We start from the raw sequence: 21853 nt of genomic DNA, 5'->3' as shown, positions 1-21853 counted from the left end.
TGGTAGCCTTGGGTCCGTAGGTAGTCTAGCAGTCGCCCACTGCGCATCTCGTCTTGTCCCACCTCTCCATCCATCCACGGGCCATCTTGCATTGCCGCTTCTGGATTACAAATGGCGGCCCATCATTCGTCAACCTAATAAAACACCCAACACTGTAAAAACGTGCCTGGCCTTGCCATGTACTCCAAACTCATCGCAGCAGTTCTACAAGAAGAAAGGCAAAGCGCACGGTTGGACAGATCCTGTGTTTACTAAATAAAAAGTCCCTGGACAACTCCATTGTCACATTCCATTACTCTGCAGATTCGCCTCCTCCCCATCCCGAATTCGCCCATCCACTCACCAACTAGCTCGCCATCGTCCGCCGACCTGCCGACATTCTCTCAACCACCGACGAACCGAAGAAACCCATGCCAAAAACCACGCCTCAGCTCATCACCATCCATCTCTCTCCGAACGCCGCAAAGCCCCACCCGAGTGCTCAATAGGTATCCGTTCGCCACAGAAACAGTTTTTTGCCCGCCCATTTTCGCTCCTCTGAGCGCTTTTCCCCAAGATGGTGAGTCCCAGGGTCGCAATGGCGTCATCTAACCCTGGTTCGCCCTGCATTCGGGTGGCTTGCAGAAATACTGCACCCAAACACTACCGCTTGTCCCTACATCTTTTTTTTATCTCCGTCTGCTTTGCTATGGACCACTGTCACAAGGCAAACCACCTTTTTTCTTTACGAAAAATTGTATACATTATCTCTATGTTGTCGCATGCTCAACTCATCCGGAATAAGGATGAAGAAGGAAAACGAAATGATTATCTGCGCCTCCCCAATACCAATAGCGTGCATCCTGGAAAAACAAATGCGCTCCACCCTTCTTGGTTGTCGGCACTCAAGCACCGAGCCATTAGTCCATCATCGCTAGCTGCATAGTGCACGCGTTGAAAAGTCTCATATCTTACATTGCCAGCTGGTGTCGTCGCCATTCGGCCGCGTGGCCGGGCAAACCGAAGAAAAGCCCATCCACCCAGCTAGCATGATATATGCTCGAACAGGGGTTAAACCTCGCCGGCAAGCATCCCTGGCTCGTTGACCTTGCGCTGTCTGCTGCTGTTGTTGCCCGACCAGCCATTGTCCTCGAGGTGACCCAGCCAGTACGAGCGGCCAAGCGACACCATGATGCGGCCCAGACGGCCCCGGCGGCCCTCGCCGTCCGGCAGATCCAGCGCAAACGGGCCGTCGTAGTCGTCCACGCCGGGGCCCTCCATAATCATCAGCTGCATGTACTTTTGCAGCGACTGCCTCGCGTACGCCATGACGACGAAGCTAAAGTAGACGCGGATCAGGGTGACGGCCACGATGAAGATCATGCTCATAGCAGTCTCCTGCGGCACCACTTTCCCGTGGATGGCGCTCTCCTTCTTCAACCCCTCGATGCTCTCCATGACCGTGTTGGACAGGCCCGCCGGCCGCGTGTCCGACTCGGTCGCCGTGCTGTGGAAGTACCAGTCCAGCCCAAACGCGGCCGTGTACGCCGCGTTGATGCACGCGTCCAGAATGTACACCCATGCCAGCGCCAGGCACTCGAAGGGCGTCTGTCGCCGGATGTGTGGGATCAGGAAGATGAGCAGGCCCAGCACGCCAATCGAGTAGACGTACGTCGACAGCTGGAGCAGCGACAGCTGGTACCCCGTGAGGATGGCGAGCAGCCCGTAGACGCCCGTCACCTTGTTGAAAACGAGTGCGAGCGAGATGAGTTCCGTGCCGGTCTGCAGGCTGATGCAGCCAAAGAGCGTCTGTCCGGGTCAAAATAGTTAGTAAATGGTTGCCCTCGTGACCGCTCTGTTCCGCTCAATGGGCTTGCGGCGCCCACCCCCGTTCCGCGCGAGGGGGCTCAGAGAGCTGACGTACCGTTGGCTGCGGCACGCGCAGGTATAGTCTGGTGAATTTGGACATGGTAGAAATGCAGGCCTCGCGACCTCTGTCAATGTATTCGAGTGTCGAGTCACAGGGGGAGGCCGTAACAAGAGTATGACCCGGAGAAAAAAAAGAGGCAGAACCTGGTTAAGCGTCGGGAGTGTGCTGCATGGGGATCTGACATCAAATTAGGCCCACTTGGTCCGTGGCTGCCGAGATCAAAGACGTAAAGGCTGCAGTAACGAGACTGGAAGACTGGAAGAGTCACGTGCACAGTCACGGGATCCATCATAAATGACGGCTTGAGCTCGGCCTGCTGCCTCGGTGGGGGCGTCGGAGCTGGGACAACAGCAATGGCGTCACAGGCCATCCACTGTGCCAGCTCTGCTCAATGTGACTGGATCTTTTTGTATCATTCTGTCGACCGTCTCCAGTCCTTCGGTGCAAAAAGCGACTCAACGGCTAGACGGGATTCTAATTGTTATCTCCCGATAAATTTTTAAGAGGAAAAAAATTCCCTCATTCCATCCGACACTGCAATTCACTTGCTCTTTTTCCTTGGCGACTTTTTTGTGCAGCAAAGTCTCACTCATACTCTGATAAACTTCAATGAGAAGGATTGCGAATATCTACCACCATAGCCGCACACCATCTTTGCAGTCTCGATCTCGGTTCATCCCAGCTGTGCAGTTCCCTGGCGCCATATCATATTCCACGCGCGCCAGACCACCAATTTTCCCAAGCAGTAGCAGCATCTCCGTTACCAGATCACCACTACCCTGCAGATCAACCCCTCTACCTCATCCCCCACCACCACCAACAGCTCGCATCATGGCAACCACCGCCGACGCAGTGGCTCTCATCGAGTCCTCCAAAAAGGCCGCCGCCTACCAGGCCGTCGAGGACTACCTCCTGCCCTCGCACAAGTATGTCGGCATCGGCTCCGGCAGCACCGTCGTCTACGTCGTCGAGGCCATCAAGGCCAAGGGCCCTGCCTTCTACGGCGGCATGACCTTTATCCCCACCGGCAGCCAGTCCAAGGGCCTCATCACCCTGGCCGGCTTCCGCATGAACAACCTCGACGAACGTCCTGTCGTCGACGGCAAGGCCGTGGCGCTTGATGTGGCCTTTGACGGCGCCGACGAGGTCGATGAGGAGCTCAACCTTATCAAGGGCGGTGGTGCCTGTCTCTTCCAAGAAAAGCTCGTCGCGGCGGCGGCCAAGCAGTTTATTGCTGTTGCCGGTATGCACTATTCTTCTATTGAGGTACCACGAGAAGAAAAAGCAGAAACGTGAGCTGACACTCCCTTCGTAGATTCGCGCAAACAGTCGGCCCGCCTGTGCACAAAGTGGAAGGCTATCCCAATCGAAGTCCTGCCCATGGCCGCCCCCGACGTCCTCAACAAGCTCAAGGACATGGGCTCGACCGGCCCAGCGGTGCGATCTGGCCTGCCTAGCAAGGCTGGCGAGTGCGTCAGTGACAATGGCATGTGGATCATTGACGCTCCGTTCCCCTCCTTGCTCCTGCCCAAGGACCTCAAGGACGGCCAGGACGGCTCCGGCAAGGACGGTGTCTGGGAGATCAACAAGCTTGCCGAAACCCTTATCAAGCTGCCCGGCATTGTCGAGATTGGCCTCTTCTACGGCTTCAACGGCGACGAGGCTGTCAAGACCAGACAGGTGCTGCCCGCGCAGAAGCCCATTGCTGCTTACTTTGGCCTGCCTACAGGGGAGGTCCAGGTTCAAAAAGCAGCCTAGAGGAGGAATCCAACGCTGCCACGTGGATATTTTTGCATAGTTTATGATGGGCGATAAAAGACAATAAAGTCAAATGATTTCTTCCACAATTGAATCCGTGTATGCCAAAATTGTATTAGTTTATATGTATAAAGATCATAGGCTCGTACTTTTTGTTTGGGACTAGTAAAACCAGCTCTATGCTCAGATGCGCCAGCCATGCACAACATCTACCTCGGCGAGCGGCTAGGTTAGTCACTGCAACACTAAACAGACTCGCAAATTCGGGCCGATGTAGGATCTCGCTTGTCCGCACCATCTAGCACGAGCAGCCCTCCTGGGTCTGCTGCACACTGTTGGTCTTAACGTCGATTACTGCCAGAGAATTAGAATGTTTACTTCCGCACCAGAGCACATGGGGATACAAACTTTGGCTCGAGGCTTGGGCGGCAGCATCTGTGCCCTCCATACCAGGCAGGGCCTGCGCTATCCTTTTAAAGAGGTGCTTGACGTTGTGGCCTAGTTTGGCACTCGTCTCGACAAACATCAAGTTGTTCTTCTTGGCCTCGTCCTCGCCTTGTTGCGTCGTGACCTCGCGCTTGTCGTTAAGATCGGTCTTGTTGCCCACCAGGACAATGATGACATCGTTGCCTCGCTCGGCTCTAACATCGTCGATCCACTTCTTTGTGTTTTGGAATGATTTCGCGTCTGTTCAATTGCCGTCAGCTATGTGCGCAAATGTCAAGTTGCCGTGGTGCTCTCACTTGACACGTCGTAGACAACAACGGCGACACTGGAATCGCGGATATAGGAGGGAATCAAGCTTCGGAAGCGTTCTTGGCCGGCCGTGTCCCAGAGCTGCAGTCGTACGGTTCTATCCTCGAGATACATGGTCTAATGGTCGCAGCTTGTCAATAACCGGACCAGGGCGACAATAATTGCTGGGGCGCGCGTCGTCGCTCACCTTGGAGAAGAAGTCGATGCCGACAGTGGCCTGGTACATGTTGTCGAAGCAGTCGTACATGAATCTCGTAATCAGAGCCGTTTTGCCGACTGTCGCATGCCACGTTAGCAACAGGGGAACCCCTCTCACCGCACCAGCGCAGCGCACGCAAACTTACCACTCTGCTCGCCGAGAAAAACCAGCCTAAGGCAATTAGCACATGTGAGAAAGTAATGACATCGTCTGAACGCACTTGAACTTCTTCAAGGGGTTGTTGTAGGAGCCGCCCGCCTGCGCCATCTTGAGTTCGGGTACCTGAATGGCGTAGACAAAGAGGCAGCTTGAACAAGTCGCGGCACTGAGAGGGAGTCGCTCGATTCACGATATGGTTGTGACGAAAAGGGGTAAATATAAAAATATGTTACTGCCAGTTCAGATAAAATTGCACGATGCAGGTCGAGGTCGACTGTGGCGGAGTTGATAGCGGAGAGAACGGAGGTTGTTCCCAATCGCTGGTTTCTCTGGCGTAACTCCTACACTGAATCGGTAAGCGCAGCCGGAATATTGAGCTGCCAGAGGCCTGGCAGCGTTTGCGACCGGGGCCCCCTAGAAGTTGCACGTGCCGTCTGCTCCAGCGCTCGTGGCGAGCTGGGGATCGCCTGTAGGCCGCTGTAGGCCGACCCCTGTGGCGCCGCTCGCCACCACGGTAGGGCGGATGGCCTTAATAAGCCGGCCTGGTCCTGGCCGTGCCAATTAGTCGGTCAGCCGCGGCCGATAACACTGTGTGCTGGCGGGGTTATCGCTTCCCCCACAAAAAATTCAAAAGTTGGACTGCGCAGGTCGACCGTCGCAGGCCCAACTGGCGCTGCAAAACTAGCCATCGAGTTTTCGATACCTCCGGTGCAGCGTTTCTTGATCCCACACAATTCAGCCAAAATGCCCGTCATAAAACCCCTGACCGGTGACTCGAACGAGGCCCCGAGCCAATATAAACAAACTTCCAGAAAGGGCAAGAAGGCCTGGAGAAAAAATGTTGATGTGACCGAAGTGCAGAAGGGTCTCGAGGACCTAAACGAGGAAATTATTCAAGGGTAAGGACAATACTGCCCAAAAGAAACCTGCCATATCACTACACAACGGAATCTTGAGACACTAACACTTTCGATTGCAGTGGTGTTATCCGCGAAAGAGACTCGGCAGACCTGTTCGCCATTGATATCAAAGGCGACTCGCAAATCTCGAAAAAATTCCCCAAACATGCCAAAAAGACTCTCAAGGCCGATGAGATTCTCAACAGGCGATCTGCCGTGGCGGCGGTAGCCCCGCGCAAGCGAGCAAGCGATAGAACGACGAATGGACTGCTTCCCGTGAAGCGCCAGCGTAGCGACTGGGTCACGCACAAGGACCTCGCCAGACTGCAGCGAATCGCCGACGGCCAGCACGACACCACAATCCAGGTCAATGACGCCACGTTTGACCTGTGGGATGCCCCCCAGGAAGAGCCCGCCGAGGTCGCCCTCGACCATACCAAACTCAACGTCAGGACGCCCAAGACCATGAAGCACGCGCCCCTCTCCCTGGTCGCCAGCGGCAAGCCCGTGCCCGCCGTCCAGAAGCCGACGGGCGGCTACAGCTACAACCCCGTCTTTACCGACTACGAGGAGCGCCTGGCGCAAGAAGGCGAAAGGGCCGTCGAGGCGGAGAAGAAGCGCCTCGCCGCCGAGGAAGCCGCCCGGCTGAAGCAGGAGGGGGCCGCCAAGTCCGCCGCCGAGGCCGAGGCCGCCGAGGAGCGCGCCAATATGTCCGAGTGGGAGGAGGACTCAGAGTGGGAGGGCTTCCAGAGCGGCGTCGAGGACGAGGGCACTGCCGCCGCCGCCGCCAAGCGGCCGAAGCGCAAGACGCAGGCCCAGCGCAACCGCATCCAGCGCCGCCGCGCCGAGGAGCAGCTCGCCAAGCACAAGGCCGCCCTCAAGGCGCGCCGCATCCAGGAGGCGCGCATCGCGGACCTTGCCACTGAGATCGAGGAGACGGAGCAGAGCCGCGCCCTGGCCCTGCTCGCCGGCGAGGACAGCACGAGCGAGAGCGAGCTGCGCGGCGCCGAGAAGCTCCGCAGACGGCAGCTCGGCAAGTTCAAGCTGCCCGAGCGCGACCTCGAGCTCGTCCTGCCCGACGAGCTGCAGGACTCGCTGCGCCGCCTCCGGCCCGAGGGCAACCTCATCAACGACCGCTACCGCAGCATGGTCGTCCGCGGCCGCGTCGAGACCCGCAGGCACATTCCCTTCCACCGCCAGGCCAGGACAAAGGCGACGGAGAAGTGGACGCACAAGGACTTTGTCTTGTAAAGAAGATGAAACGGGGAGCGCGAAAAAGAAAGACTTGGTGCGGATTTTCATATGTTGTTTGGGTGGGCTCGGGAATATAAAAATTTATCGCTTGGCATATTCTTTTCATACTTATACATCATTGCTGTTTTGTCGACATTTTTGTTTCTTCTCATGTTGAATATGGTTGTGATGCACGAGTATACAATGACATAGATTAAAATAATGAGTTTTTTTCAAGCAATGCAACAAAAGCAACCAACCAGTCTAAAGCAAAACATCCCAGAGTCTCATGCGACTCCCATCCAAACAATCGCTCAGCAACTCCTTTCTTTTTACTAGTTTACTGTCATTTATAAACCACCTCCAACAGCGCACAGCCTCGCTGCCTAGAAGCTCATGAGATCTGTCGAGTCAAGTTAGCCAATCATGCTCTCGTCGTTTTCAAGACATCTGTCGAAGAAGAAGGAGCTTACCTCTGCCAAACAGCCCTCTCTTGGCCCAGTCCATGGCCATGAGACATCTCGTTCTGAAGCTGACGCTCTGCGCAAAATATACCGACCGCCAGGCGTACACGGCCCAGAGGCCGCCGGTAAAGTTCCAGCCCTCGCCGAGGTCAAAGACGGCCGAGTTGCCGACGTAGGCCAGGCTGCCGAGGTGGCGGTACTCAAACGCCTTGAAGGCGGCGGCGTCGAGGTCGCCGTCGCGCACGTCGTTGACCTCGAGCCCGCGCGAGAGGTGGGCCATCTTGTTGAGCTTCTGGCCGAGGTAGACGCCTTGCTGGTTGGCGCGCTGCGCCGTGGCCGGGAGCGAGGTGAGCTTGCTGTCGATCTGGGCGAGGAGCTCGCGCAGCTCGCCAAAGTCGAGCGTGCCCGACTGGTCCTTGTCAAACTCCTGGAAGAGCTTGTCGAGACGGCGCAGGTGGGACACGGCCTGCGGGAAGCGCTGGCGGACCTCGGTGGCGACCTTGCGCCAGTCGCTAAAGTGCAGCTGCAGGTTCTCGGGATCCTTGCCGTGCTTGTAGGCGATGCTGCGCAGCACCGTGATGATGTGGTCGGCGACGTTGTTCTGCACCGTCGAGCAGTCGCCGATGGCGTAGACGGAGCCGAGCGGCGAGCCCGTGAGGCGCAGGTGGGTGTCGGTCTCGAGGGCGCGGCGGTTGGTCTGGAAGTCGCCCAGGCTCTTTGCAATCTTCTGCGCAAACTCCGTCTGGGAGACGCCGGTCGACCAGAGGCAGAAGCCAATGGGGAGCTCCTTGGTGACGAGCGTGCCGTCGGCCTGCTTCTGCGAAAAGACAATCTTGTCCGGGTGGACTTCTTGCACGCGCGAGTTGGTCAGGACGTCGACGTGGTCGCGGGCGAAGCGCTTCTCGGCATACTTGGAAACCTCTTCGTCATAGGTGTTGAGGATGTGGCTGCGGCTTTGGATCAGGTGGACAGAGATTTCGTTGCGTAGCAGGCGGGGAAAGTTTCGGGTCAGATCCTCGTTGAGGAGATCGTAGAGCTCGGCTGCGAATTCGACACCCGTGGGGCCGCCACCGCTGATGCAGAAGGAGAGAAGACGGCGGCGCTCAATATCAGACGTGGTGGGCAGGCATGCGAGCTCGAGGTTGTGAATAATCTTGTTCCGAATCATCCGGGCGTCGTTGATGTCTTTGAGGAAAAAGGCATTCTCGAGGCCCTTGACGCCGTGCGGGTTGGTCACGGAGCCGACGGCAACAACCAACTTGTCGTAGGGCACGTAAAAGCGAACCTTTTCACCATTGCAGTCCGTCTGCGACACTTCGACGAGCTTTTCGTGGAAGCATACGTCTTCGGCGCTGGCTCGGATAAAGTGGCCATGGATTCGGCCGAGTATGCGGCGGATCGGCTCGACAAGGGATCGCGATTCAAGAGTTCCAACGGTGGCAGAGGGTAGCATGGGCGTGAACAGGAAGTAGTTGGTGGGCGAAATGACGGTGACGTGGTAGTCGTCGGCGTGCAGCTCTTTCAGGAGAGCAACGCCGCCCCATCCGCCTCCGAGAATGACCAGCTTGGGCTTGTCCTGGTTCTCGCTCTTGCCATTCTTGTCATTGTCATCGATGAGGACGTCAGCGATGGGCAGGTTCTTAGGCCCACCGCGGCGCGGCTGCAGCGCGAGCTGGCCGACGGTGATGTCACCGGCGTCCGCGCCCTCCTTGTATGTGGTCGCATCGTAAACGAAGAAGGCCGTGACGAGGATACCGCCGACGGCAATGGACGTGCCAATCCAGGCCATCATCCTGTAGCAAAAGTTGAGCGTCCATGACTGCCGCTGAGGCAATGGCTTGCCAGAGAGGGCGCGAAGATGGACCAGAGTGGTTGCTGTTGGGCGCTGGGCGCGGCAGTAGCCCTGGGAGGCGGCGGCTTTCAAGGTCGGTGACGTCAGGCGATGAAGCTGGGCAAAGGTTCTGGACCTGGGCGCGAACTGGACGACGGGTTGAGCAGACGAGCCGCGAGGCAAGGGTCTCAGAAGACGGCGGACAGCCGCGCTGCCGACGGGACGAAGCGGCGCAGCCATGGCCAGCGCAACAACGAAGGCGGGAGCTCCGCGGGAAACACACGCAAACACAGCGAAGCAAAGCTACCTGAAGGCAGGCATAGATGGCCAGTCGCAGATGACGAGAATAACGGTTTTGAGAGCAATTGGCCCGGAGTAGATTAGCAATGCAAAATAACAAGCCAAGGATGAATGGAAGGGAGTGAAAAATTCGAGGCTCCGTAAACAGCTATCGCGGCGTCGACGGAAGAGGCGCTGGGTCACCTCGAGCAATCAGGTTTAGGCGCAGCTGAAGCTGGCTAGCACGGCACAGGTAGTGGCGTCATAGGCTGGCCGAGAGACCCTCATCAGACGGACTTTTTCGAGCCACTGATAGGTACCCAGCGACTGATACCTAGGTAGCTTAGCAGTGGTGAGCCACTGTGGCTGCCGTGGGTTGGGGCTCGACAGGGCCATTTCCGGATGATGACTGCCTGTACTGGTCCAGTGGGAGCGCTGTGGGCCGTCTGAAAAAGCACCGGCGCAGCGCATCGGCGCTCGCTCCACTGAAGGACACGATCGTGCAACACAAGCTGGGCTTGTTTTCCGGCCGCTCCGTGCATAGTCCATGGCAGCCGTCGCACAGGAAAAGAAGGAACTTTGTTAATTTTGGGAGGGAGACGATTTTTGGGCAGTTATTCCGGCGAGCTGCCATTGCTTTTGGCGCCGCGTCGCGCGCTGCTAATGCCACAGCGGTCGCTGCCATCAGCTCGGTATGCGTCGACCGCACTCCCCGCGGACATGATGTCGGCAGCCCGAGCTCCGACCCGATAGCGAGGACACCGGACGGGCACCGATGGATGGACGTGGTGCCAAGCCAACTTGGCCATGAACAGACTCACAATTTAGCATGAAACAACGGATTTCAATACATAACACGTCAGACCGGCATACGGCCAACAATATATGAAAGTGCTATATGCTCATATGCAAAATGCAATGCCAACTACGCCGCGAACCCTTGAAGCCCATCCCGTCCTTCCCGAGCAATGCATGACTTAACAACGAAAATATCGGTTCTCAACCCAGCGTTGCTCCTGGTCCGCCAGGACGTTCACCACGACCACCCTGATTTCGGGAAAGACAGTCATGAGCCGATGGAGTCCGATCCTGCCGGCCGAGTACGTCGCGAGCACAATCTTGTTGAGAGCCACGCCGTGGTCAACCAGGACCTGCACGGCCATGAGGGCCGCGCCACCACTCGCCATCTGCGTATCCAGCAGCAAAACACTCTCGTGCGTGCCAATATCGTCGGGGAGCTTCAGGTAGTGCAGCTCCGGCTCGCCAGTCTTGAAGCTGGACTGGATCAAGAGGCGGCCGGTTCGGCAATCAGGAATCGTGCGCTTTAGCGCGGCTTCAAACGCCGAGCCACCGCGCAGCACAATGACGGCGCTGACCTCACCCTTGGGCGCCAGGCCGTTGTATTCATACCCGGCGGGAGTGTTGATGGATAGACTTTGAAATTGGACATTGTTGAGCGCCCTGTCTCTGTTAGCGGCTTGTTCAGCTGAATGTCAGGCACGGCACTAACTGTTCAAGCACCAGCGCCGCCAATCTGTCAAAGTAAAAGATAAAGTCCTCCGCCGACGTGTCAATATCCTGCAAAATCGTGTTCATGGCCTTGATCTGCGGTGTACTATTCAGCACAACAACGTGATCAGAGAGCGGCTGCTCCTTGCATTCCGCTTCTAGTCTCGACAGTGCATCTCGGTGATGTGTGGACTTTTCGACTAGTTTCTTGTCGATGAATTGAACCATCATGTCTACAGACATCATTAGATGTTGACTCAGGCAGCGTAAGACAGCATCTCTTACCAAGTGCGACCCGGTTCTCGATGCCTCGTGGCACGATGAGATCTGCGACCTTCCTCTGCGGCTCGACAAACTAAAATCTTGGTAAGCCGAGATTCGACCATCACAGCCGAGAGAGAAATGTACCTTCTCGAAGTTGGGCTTGACATAAGCGAACCATTGCTTGATGCATCCTTCAATGTCTCGAGCACGCTCGCGCACGTCTCGCACAACTATTTTTCATGCATGTCTTAGTCAGGGTGCACCGCATCAGCTGTATGCATGAACTTACTTCTACGTGACAAACAGGTGTCCGCATCAGCCTCGCAATAAATCTGTACGGATGTCAGAACTAAAGAGCAGACAACATGTTGCCATGGCAGTCACTCACACCCATATCCAGAAGCTCTAATACCCGTGGGTCGTACAGAGCGAAAATGCCTTCCAGAACAAGAACATGTGGGGAATAGATTGATGTTGTTTGATCCAGACGTTGATGTTTGGCAAACGAGTACACAGGAATATCGGCTCGTTTTCTACACATACGTTAAGCATGCGACATTACTGCGCCTCATCAAGACACTTACCCAGCTTTGAGATCCCTGAGGCGCTCAACCAAGATGTCGAAATCGATGGCCTGGAAGTTGCTATTAGCACCAAGAAGGGATGAAGTAAGTTGATGGGCGCACATCGGGGGAATCAAAATCATAGTCGTTGTCAAAAGCCAGCTTCGACTGCTCAGGTGTGAGAGTCTTGTAGAACGAGTCCTATGCACAGTCAGACACCGGAACAAAACACCGAAAAAAGGAGACAGCTGGTAAAAGGCCCGTACCATGGACAAAATCACCACCCATGGCAGGTTTAGCTTCTTGACGATCGCCTGAGAAAGAGTCGACTTTCCAGAGCCGGAGCTGCCCGCCACACCAATAATGCTGACGTCGGCCCAGGGCGGTGCATAGTACGCTCGCTTCTGCACCGTGACGTGCGTCTCCAGATTCGACATGACTTGCTGTTTCGAGGCCGCCTAAGCGGGTAGGACAGTCTTCTCCGTCGGACAATAACCCAAGCTACAAACAAGCAGGGCAGACTTGACCTCGCGTGATCCACCTGGAGACAGCGCCGGGGCACGACAGCGCAAAAAATAGTGCGGGCTCCGAGGAAGAGACGAAAGCACGACTCTCTGCGCGACGATGTTGCGGAACTGACAGATGGCAAATTTTGATTCAGCGAAAGCAACAGTCGAGAGTTGAATCTTGTTCCGTCACGATGACCTCGAAGATACCCTGCCCTGGTGCCTTGCTTGTGCGGAGAGACCCTGATTGGCTCATGACAGCGCCTCCCGCAGCTGGTGTGTCACGTGCACCACATGCAAGGTTCGAGTCTTAACTGCATACAACCCACGAGAGGTAGAATTGTGTTGAATTGTCAAGTTCTTTTAACGTAAAAAGAAATCAGATATACTAACAGTAGACTAAGAGAATGAGAAGGCTGTTCCGATTCTTCATTCTTATCGAGTCTGCGCTGGCAGTTCTGGGGTCGCGCATGTGCAGATTAGCCCCTGCTCGTGTGATATCAACCTTGTCGATTGCTGAGGAGGACGGGCGCGTATCAGCACCGGATCTGGCCGGCCGCGACCAGTATTCAACAGATGGTTTTTCTTACATGCGCTGACTTGAGATCACTAGGAAAGTAGCGGTTTCCTTTTATATCATGTACTTTCATCAGCTTGCGTTGTATTTAACGTATTATTTGAAAATAAAATAAATCGTTGGGTGTACTGTTGCTCTCACCAAAGTAAAGAGTGAGCGTCAGACCAAGTCAATTCTGTCCAGTACCTGGTCGACATCACCGATAAAGGAGCTCATTGATGACGAAGATGAGCCTACTATGTGGTCGTGACCATGACGCAGATTTGTAGCTGACCTCTTCTCTATAACCAATCGAGGCTGGATGGCTGGATGCGCTGATTATCCAACGGTTGCGACTCGCTGGCTATTAATTGCTTGAACAGCTGGTGTAGGGTATTGAGGGATTTTCTGCAGTGCACCGATAAAAATACATATTTTCCTGCGTTTCTTGCTTGAGGCAAACTCTTTTTTGTGCCAGTCAGACGTAACACTATGCCGACGACCATCGGGTATTTATGACCAGTGAAGAAAATAATTTGCGTGACTGTACCGGTCGCGAATAAGATTCTGTCAAAATCAATTATACAAGAGTATAGGGAGATTCGTCTTCTTTTCGACGTTTCAGTCTAGCAGCCTACCTCGTCTCGACAAGTTTGAGAGCCCTCTTTTTCGTCTCAACATCGACCTTGATGGCAACGGCAGGTTCAAATCGTGTGGTGGTATTCTTTTGGAGTGTCTCAGGTCGCGATTGCTCTGATGATGCTACTGTGAAAACCGATTTCGGAAAGAGAACTCCCACAAAGCAAAAATGACCATGGACATCGTGGAGCGCAATTTTCTTTGGCGCTTCTGCGAAACGACCTCGATTTTAAAATGAGCTCCACAGCTGAAGATATTGAAGCTTAAAGCAGGTGACTGCTTTTGAATAATATCTGAGCGACTCTGCGCACACTTTGCTGTCATGTATGCTAGCCACTTGTGTCGATGGACGGTGCATCGACTGGACTGACACCGGCTGTTTCGGGGTTGAATGATTATCGATAGGTTTTACATAAAATATGTGCAGACAATATGTATAATGCATAAGAAAGTCTCTTATATGACCATGAAAAGCAGCACATCGTGTCTATAAGAGCCGCAACAGTGAAGTAGCTCGCCTCCCCATCTTTGATACTACGAGTAGAGAGCCTGTGCATCCTCGCAATCCTTCAATCTTCATGCGTTTCGTCCATTATCATATCATGGACTGCAGCTTGTCTCACCATAGATACTCAACGAGATAATTGCAAATTAGTCCCGCTCAACATTTTCATGAAACGGACACTTATCGTCGCTATGGCCCTCGTGACATCACTCTGTTTCCGGTCTTGACCGGCTTCACCATTCACATGTTTGCAAATTGTCATCCATCCAATACCGAGGTGTATTGAACGTTGAAAGCAACTATATCTCTAGGGATCTGGCTCGTGCTTGCACGATGGGCAAACCTGTTCGGATCTCGGCGTGCGCAATGCCTGGGACCTGGGGTGTGGGCCAACGTGCCAAACACCCTTTCCAGTCAACATGCAGGACTGCGGCTCTAACGAGTACATATGTGTACAGTAGCATGAGAAGCCTGGGGGACTGTTCGGCGCACTAGGACGATGCAACGAGCCGAGGCGCATCGTGTCAAATCAGGCCAGGATGCGACGGCGGGAGATCAACATCGCTTGGTAACTCATCTCGCCTTTTTTCCGCATGCAAGTAGTCAGGGGAGCATAGATCTTAGCACACTGGCTTGCATGATTAATGCTTGAGACCATCACATGCATGCAGTCAAGATGTTTGATCACGGCATCATCAGCTACCGGAAAACTTGGTAAGACGACGTTGAATCATTGACAGAGTGATGACGGCGACATTGGTTTACCGGCGGGGTGAGAGTAAGATGTAAATGAAAGCGATAAAACGAGATCGCCCCGTATAAGTGCATATCATGGCATATGCTGCATTCACATATTAGGCCCGCAGATTAATTACAAGCACTCAATCAGTACGATCTTCCGGTACCAAATCCATGTCGCGCATCAATCCTGACCTCATCCGTTTTTCGCAGGAGCCAGTCGTTCCTAGAAACAATCCAGGGCAGCTTGCCTCATTGTCCGAGGTCCAGTCGAGTCTTGGGGAGCATGTACACCAGATCATGCAGAGAGCAATCAACAATGCAGCTTGACAGGGGGGATTGCCTTGCAAGAGGATTGGCGAGGTGCAAAGTGTGGGGTTGAAGAAGCTCAGGCTGAATTGGAGATGCTGCGCATTCGGCGTAATTTTGTGGCTTGTCCTCCGTTTCTGGCTTAAGCCTCAGTCGCGGAGCAAGTTCTACCCAGTACTCGTTGGTGAAGAATCTGTAGCTGTGTGTGCGCCATCCAGTCGGGGCACGCCCTTTGAGGGGGGTAGCGCTAGGACGATCTGCCTGGCTTGAGTATCGCTGAGACATTCTCCAACCTGTGGCGTCCAGGACAGGAAAGGCCGTTTTTAATCTCCTGCCAATGTGGATATCAAGATCAAGAGGAGACGGGCCCATTGATGGGAGAACAGGCTTGCTGTTGGCAGGAGGAGATCAGCCGAGCACTGGGAGACTAACGTTAGTTTGTAGGCTCACAGGGCTTGCAAGGGTCTGCCGACTCCAAATGCGGTGATGAGGGGGGTTTCGTTTTTTCGTTTCCCGCGTCTCGGTCTGCGATGGCTCCTGTCACTCGAGCAGAATGGAGGCGCACTAGTGCCCCCGCCATGTGCCTGGTTAATTAGTCCAGTTTTTCATCTCTTTGCTGTATGGTCGAGAGGAATTGAGGGTTCACTGCATGTGAGCCTCGACAACTACCTCGCTATTGTCTCCTCGCTCTCCACACTTCCCCGCGTCCGTGACTCTGGGGTGCTTTGACGGCGGCTTTTGCAGCTGCTGCCACCAGGAATCTCTCTGCAGGAATGCACCGCGTGGGTCAACTGACGCTACTCAAAGACAACAGAGGCGGCGGGAGGCCTGGAAAGGCAGTGATCGCTGCCGCTCCCTCCCAAGCCGCTAGGGTGACAGCTGCCCTGTTGCAGCCACGACCTTCGAGACACTCTCCACTGCTGCCAATGAGAATCTTCGATGCACGACCTTTGAACAAGACAATTTGTGCCCCAGTGGCTGACCTCACAGAGTCGCATCTGCAAGGCCCGTTGGACTGTTTTTTTCACCAGCCGACTGGGGAATAGCTGGATAGATAAATCCCTCGCGATCGCCTTATCTTTGTGTGCTCCGAACCACCTCTGTAGGTTACGCTTTAACCAGTTGTGATTATACCTGCTTGCAGCAAAGCCACCTCACTTTTCTACGCGCCCATATGCAGTTAGGTACGTGCATTATCTTGCTGTTTTCGCCCGCCTCCAGACTCAAAAAATGGACCTGTATTCGGTGCTGTGAATCCACGCTGACAGTCTGCAGCTGACATGTATTCGACCACTCAGTTGGGCCAGATAGGCTGGACACCATCCTACACGGCAATGTCGTGTCCTGATAACGCTTCCAACGCCTTACCGATTACACTAGTCGATCCGCGTGGCACTCCATTCATTGCCTTTGTGCAAGACCCTTACGAAAGCCAAAGCATTTATTACGGCATGAGTCTGAACAATCAGAACTATGACTCCAACTCCTGTACATCGCAAAAATACACGGGGCCGTCGGACGTCAACCAAAGCGCGACTGTCTATCCGAGCCAACCGGATTCTTTGCTGAACCCTGATGCCGCAGGTGGAAACAGGCAAGCAAAGCCTGCCGGGGGATGTCTGCCTTCCAATCTGCGTCACCAGACGTCAGTCGACTTCAAGGAAGACATGCTGCGCAACCGGCAAATAAACGACAATGAGAACACCTTCATGGAGTGGGTGTACCCACCGGAGAGGGGGTCGCCGTCTCGAACTTTTGCCGGAGATTCAGTGCAGTGGGGAAGCGATGCTATGTTTGATACAGAGGCCAGAAGTCCACGGCGCAGAGTTGGTGTGAGGCAACTCACCCAGTTCAGACTCCAATTCATGCCGGACGAAGAGGAAGAAGAGGAGGAGGAGGAGGAAGACGAAGAAGATGACGAGGAGGAACAAGACGCTGATGCTGATGATGCGCAATCGACTGGATCCAGATCAAGTCCAGCTCGCAGCCCCGCGTCGTCCGTCAGAAAAGGACCCATCGGCCGCAGCAGACGAAACGTCCCGAAGAAGGCATACACAGAAAGCTCCGCAGCCTCTGCCGGAGGGCCTTCTATATCCAAACGGGAGCCAAAGGGGCAACGCAAAAAGCTCACGATCGAGCAGAAGCGGAGCAACCACATTCGGCACGAAAAGAAACGCCGTGGTCTGATCCGTGATGGATTCAACGATCTCACCGAGCTCGTCCCGGAGCTCCGAGGAGGCACTTGGTCAAGATCCAGAATTTTGTTCAAGGCGGTCGAGTTTTTAAAGACACTATTGGAGAAAAATGAGGCATTGCAAGAGCAATTGGACACTCTGAAGGCTAGCGAACAGGGCTTGTGAGGGGTTCGCCAGCGACCTTGTCACGTCGCGCGAGGCGCGCCAGCAGATTGTACAATAGAAAAAAGACACTTTTAGATCCCATACATTTGTTTACAATTCGCTTCATTCCAACTTCCAACTCAGAATAAGTTTTGCTTTTTGACAGCATCTAGTCTAGAAGCGTTGGCGAACCTTCCAATGCCTGAGACCCTGCCCCACCATCTTTCTTTGCGAATTGATCATCACGTCGCCAGGCACGCTCTCTTCTCCAACTCTCAGGGTGGGCAAGGTGGAGGCTGAGTTACGCCTGGTGTCTTGGTGTGGTGGTGGTGCTCGTGGCTGTGGCTGGCAGACACAAGGGAGCGCTTGGACAGTCGACTGAGTGAAGATGCGTGTAAGCGGTTAATCCCGTAGTGGGCTGATGTTTCTGTCGTAGCCACTTGTCGCTCTGCTGCCAGAAGCTGGGAAAGCACGCGCTCGGCCGACGCTGTCATCCGCTTGCCATATTCGCGCCGCGCACTGTCAATGTGATATCGCTTACACTGTTGGGTGGGCTAATAAAGCTAAAATGTGCGGCCATGGTTTGACGAGGATTGAGTGGCTGTCACGCCAGTGCTCAGTACCGGTAGAAACCTCGCCCAGCCCAACAGTTCCTAGACCAGGGTTCCCGGGCTAGTCCCATGTTAGTCCCATTCAGACTAATCCTGCTGCCTGCCAACTGCAAAACACTACTCACACACCGTGCCATCCCACCCCTACCCCCTCCCTTGCGGGACGCCAAAGCAACTTGCCGTGAGGCTCGGAAAAGAAGCACATATGTGCTCGGTCGAGGAAGGCCGCTGGCACAGACAATGAAGGAGGGGGAAGACCTCCACTCCACCATCCTACCCACCCTCGCCCCTCAATGTCTCACCGGTCGTGGAACATACATACTGCCGGGTTGCGTGAGCTTCTTTGGAGCATTAATGTCAATCCTGCTCCGGCTCCGAAATCCTAAATTATGTCAATGACAGCCTGACAGGTGAAAAAGTTTGCTTGGCGTTGTCTTGTTTGGAAACGGATGCAACGCCGTCCCTGCCACCAGATGCGGCACCCGTATACAATTGAGACCCTCGTGGGTTTGACTTGGCCGGATCTCGGTATGTCTTGCTCTCACGAGTGTCGGCACTTGTTTTCGCTGAGCCTGCAGAAACAAAAAAGGTCGTCTCTGATGCCACTTGCTAATACTTATGCGGAATGAGCAAGGTTGGGCAAGGGGGCAAGGTTTCACTCGGCTCAGCAGTTCTGTGTCTAATATGCCAAGAGAATGAATTGCGACGTCATGTAGAATTGCTTCGGTATCCTGGAGGTGATCATGTTCATGCTGTGAAGATAGCTCAATCTATGATATAAAATCCCCAGCACACCACCAACCCCACGAAAATATTCTCGATAAGCAAGCCACAAATCTCTCCAAACAATCAAGTCAAAGCGCCTTATCTCTTACGCTCGGATCTACCCGTTTTTCAACTCAAATCCAGTCTTATCACAATGCATTTCTCTGCCCCTCTTGTCCTGATTACTGCCGTCACTGGCGCTCACGCATTTGTTGTCCAGCGTGATGCTAAGCCCATTCTCGACGTCTTCGCCAAGGTGCAGACTGACATTGACGGTCTGGACTCTGCTGTGAAGGCGTGGACCGCCGACCCCGCCCCGGTCCTTGACGCCTCCAACAAGCTTGTGGCCACCATTGGCCAGGGCGCCACCACTGTCCAGGGCACCAGCGAGCTCACCCTCAACGAGGCCATTGGCCTTCTCGGTCCCGTCAAGGACCTCAAGGGACACGCCCAGACCCTGGTCGACGACCTCAAGGGAAAGAAGGACGTCGTCCAGAAGGGCGGACTTTGCGAGGCTGTCAGCAGCCAGGTCACCGACATTAGCGGCAAGAGCAAGGCCCTGATTGATGCCACGGTTTCCAAGGTCCCCGCTGGTGCCCAGAACATTGCCAAGCAGCAGGCACAGGGATTCCTTGACATCCTCCAGGATGCCCAGACTGCCTTCTCTGCCGATAACTGCAAGAACGCTTAGATTAGGCAAGGATGCTGATCGATCTAGATTAGAATCTGTCCAAAGGGCTCTGTTCGGTTGCTGGAAATATATTGTTGCTAGCAAGAAACCATTAAATAGGCAAATTTGGAATGGAAATTCGTCAAACTCGCATCTATCGCTCCCTTGACTTTGTCTAAGATTTTGCCAAATGCATGTTGTTTAAATACTACAACCGAATCGTGATATTTAATCTCTTCGAGGCATCTATCGATATTTTCTTCACTGGGAAGGACTGTAGAGCACAGCCTTTTACGGTATTCGATTGTACTTGAAAGTCAGACAAATAACTGCGCTGTACAAACAAGCCTGCCGAGTGTCAAGATAGAAGGAAAAACAATAATAAGAAACGAAAAGGGCAAGCGCCGGAAAAAAGAAAGAAGGAAGACGGATGAAAGAACAGAGCAGGATGCTGCAAAAACTTTGAGTTGCATTCAAAACACCGAATTACCTCTTACCGTAATATAGTGGCATCATTTATTACTATATTCATTGCACGAGGTAGTAAGTTATCACCACAGGGGAATCAGCATGTACGGCAGAAGTTGCACCAAAAGAAGAAATCACAATTAAATTAATCAAGTGCTATTCAAACTATCAGACAAGTACATAGATAACCGTACAAGAGCATGTTTCTATAAACCATATGCGAGCCAACTCATGAACCAATTATGGTTTGCCGGATATTGATACATTTGTGTCCTTGTCCCAGCCCGTGTAATAGCCTTGTCAGAAGAGAAGTAAACACTTGACTGAGGCTCAGTCTATGTTGCATGCTTTCTTTTAACGACCATCATAGCGACGGTACAGACCATTAACCACCGATAATTTACAGCAGCAGGGCGGCGACAGCGACAGCAGCAGCACCGAGGGGTGCGAGGGCAGCGGCACCAGCGGTGACCACGGGAGGGGCGGTGCTGGCGGGGCCAGAGCTGCTAGCAGGGGCAGAGCCAGAAGCAGCAGAGGAAGAGGTGGCAGGAGCCGAGGTGGCGGGGACAGAGGCAGACCCAGTGGGAGCGGCAGAGGACGAGCCGGCAGCAGACGAGCTAGGGGCGGACGAGGAGGCGGGGGCAGAGGAAGAGCCAGAGGGGGAGCTGCCACCGTTGCCGCTGTCCTTGCAGTTGTCCTCGTTGAACTCGGTGACGGTGTCCTGAAGAACCTTGGTCAGGCCAGCGGAGAGCTGAGAGGCAATCTGCTGAGCCTCCTCGGGGACCTTGCCGACGACGGACTTGATCAAAGCCTGGGAGGCATCGTTGACGTTGCCGACCTGGGTGCGGATCAGGGTGCACTCGCTCTCCTTCTCGACCGTGGACTTGAAGGCCTTAAGGTCGCCAGCGAGGCTCTCGCCAGTCTTGGTGAGGTCCTGGACGGGGGCGGTCAGGGTGACGGCGTCGTTGAGGTCCAGCTCGGCAGAGGCGTCGACCTTAGTCTTGCCGTCCTTGAGGGTGGAGATGAGGTCGTTGGAGGCCTTGAGAAGGGTGGACTTGTCGCCGTTGTAGCTCTTGACGGCCGAGTCGAGGGACTCGAGGTTCTTCTTGACATCGGCGAGGATGGAGTTGATCTCGGAGGCATCACGCTCAACGTGGGTGTTGAGGGCTAGGGCACCAGTGACGGCGCAGGCAATGACGGAGAACTTCATTTTGATGGGAGGAAAGGTTTGAGGATATAATTCAGAGTGAATAGTTCAAAGTTTTGGGTGGAAGCGGCCTGGTGTGACTGAAACGACTGAGTTGTCAAGAGTAGCGAGAAACAGATGAGGAACGAACTGATGCCAGCTTTTAAATTTGGCTGTTGTCCTGCTTTATTTAACCTTTGCAGTAAGTTGACTCTTTAGCATTGGCAACGTTTGTTTATGGATCGGCGATCAGTGCACCGAGTATACCAAGTAGGCTCGGCCCCCTCTAAGCGCTTGACATATGTAGTCAATGGCGCGTGCCGAGGCGGCCACCCATGTGTGTACAAATGCTGCGGCGCACCTCTATGGTAGCATTCGGATCGTCATCTACATCCCCGTAATTACACCCATCAGATGCAAAACAAATTTTAATTTCCAAGGATTCAAATCCGCCGAAGTCCGGAAGTATTGGTCCAACGGTTTGGAGAAACACGCCGCTCCCGGCCAGACTATTTTTGTCTCTTTCGCGTGGCTCAAGATGGAACAAATGCCGCACCTTTCAGAGTAATCTGTATTTGCGAGCAGAATGCAGCTTGTTGCATGACGATCCTACCTCCAATTGGCTTCCTGCGCAGCTGAAAGTTGCCTCTTTTGCAACCAACGTCAATGCGAGTTGTAGAATTTTACCCCAACCATGGCGCTGTTCATATTGACAGCCACCCTGTATGCGCATGTGCT

The 21853-nt window shown here is 54.2% G+C and overlaps 9 protein-coding genes across 9 annotated transcripts; 4 read left to right on the top strand and 5 right to left on the bottom strand.

The window, feature by feature from the left end:
* Window positions 1-1050: 1050 nt before the first annotated feature.
* On the bottom strand, window positions 1051-1948 carry LMH87_000706 (uncharacterized protein; the record flags this gene model as incomplete). Its single annotated transcript, XM_056198659.1, has 2 exons — window positions 1051-1788; window positions 1904-1948. 2 exons carry the CDS (start codon window positions 1946-1948, stop codon window positions 1051-1053), a joined length of 783 nt encoding a protein of 260 aa, XP_056055589.1.
* A 570-nt stretch (window positions 1949-2518) lies between these two features.
* Window positions 2519-3667, top strand: LMH87_000705 (uncharacterized protein; the record flags this gene model as incomplete). Its single annotated transcript, XM_056198658.1, has 2 exons — window positions 2519-3152; window positions 3225-3667. The coding sequence occupies 2 exons, from the start codon at window positions 2519-2521 to the stop codon at window positions 3665-3667; spliced, it is 1077 nt and encodes a 358-aa protein (XP_056055588.1).
* A 298-nt stretch (window positions 3668-3965) lies between these two features.
* LMH87_000704 (uncharacterized protein) lies at window positions 3966-4889 on the bottom strand (the record flags this gene model as incomplete). Its single annotated transcript, XM_056198657.1, has 6 exons — window positions 3966-4021; window positions 4076-4354; window positions 4411-4540; window positions 4611-4699; window positions 4768-4793; window positions 4843-4889. 6 exons carry the CDS (start codon window positions 4887-4889, stop codon window positions 3966-3968), a joined length of 627 nt encoding a protein of 208 aa, XP_056055587.1.
* Window positions 4890-5525: 636 nt separating this feature from the next.
* On the top strand, window positions 5526-6931 carry LMH87_000703 (uncharacterized protein; the record flags this gene model as incomplete). Its single annotated transcript, XM_056198656.1, has 2 exons — window positions 5526-5680; window positions 5761-6931. 2 exons carry the CDS (start codon window positions 5526-5528, stop codon window positions 6929-6931), a joined length of 1326 nt encoding a protein of 441 aa, XP_056055586.1.
* Window positions 6932-7299: 368 nt separating this feature from the next.
* On the bottom strand, window positions 7300-9448 carry LMH87_000702 (uncharacterized protein; the record flags this gene model as incomplete). The annotated part of the gene is made up of 2 exons (XM_056198655.1): window positions 7300-7316; window positions 7387-9448. 2 exons carry the CDS (start codon window positions 9446-9448, stop codon window positions 7300-7302), a joined length of 2079 nt encoding a protein of 692 aa, XP_056055585.1.
* A 1016-nt stretch (window positions 9449-10464) lies between these two features.
* Window positions 10465-12260, bottom strand: LMH87_000701 (uncharacterized protein; the record flags this gene model as incomplete). Its single annotated transcript, XM_056198654.1, has 9 exons — window positions 10465-10948; window positions 10998-11229; window positions 11282-11351; window positions 11405-11490; window positions 11550-11592; window positions 11649-11793; window positions 11845-11894; window positions 11947-12024; window positions 12090-12260. The coding sequence occupies 9 exons, from the start codon at window positions 12258-12260 to the stop codon at window positions 10465-10467; spliced, it is 1359 nt and encodes a 452-aa protein (XP_056055584.1).
* Window positions 12261-16250: 3990 nt separating this feature from the next.
* On the top strand, window positions 16251-17436 carry LMH87_000700 (uncharacterized protein; the record flags this gene model as incomplete). The annotated part of the gene is made up of 2 exons (XM_056198653.1): window positions 16251-16260; window positions 16352-17436. The coding sequence occupies 2 exons, from the start codon at window positions 16251-16253 to the stop codon at window positions 17434-17436; spliced, it is 1095 nt and encodes a 364-aa protein (XP_056055583.1).
* Window positions 17437-18945: 1509 nt separating this feature from the next.
* Window positions 18946-19482, top strand: LMH87_000699 (uncharacterized protein; the record flags this gene model as incomplete). Its single annotated transcript, XM_056198652.1, has 1 exon — window positions 18946-19482. One exon carries the CDS (start codon window positions 18946-18948, stop codon window positions 19480-19482), a length of 537 nt encoding a protein of 178 aa, XP_056055582.1.
* An 847-nt stretch (window positions 19483-20329) lies between these two features.
* Window positions 20330-21139, bottom strand: LMH87_000698 (uncharacterized protein; the record flags this gene model as incomplete). The annotated part of the gene is made up of 1 exon (XM_056198651.1): window positions 20330-21139. One exon carries the CDS (start codon window positions 21137-21139, stop codon window positions 20330-20332), a length of 810 nt encoding a protein of 269 aa, XP_056055581.1.
* Between the last annotated feature and the right edge of the window lie 714 nt (window positions 21140-21853).

The sequence above is a fragment of the Akanthomyces muscarius genome, chromosome 6 (genome assembly GCF_028009165.1).
Source record: "Akanthomyces muscarius strain Ve6 chromosome 6, whole genome shotgun sequence".
NCBI classification, from domain to species: domain Eukaryota; kingdom Fungi; phylum Ascomycota; class Sordariomycetes; order Hypocreales; family Cordycipitaceae; genus Akanthomyces; species Akanthomyces muscarius.
This window is presented reverse-complemented; position numbering and strand designations above follow the sequence as displayed.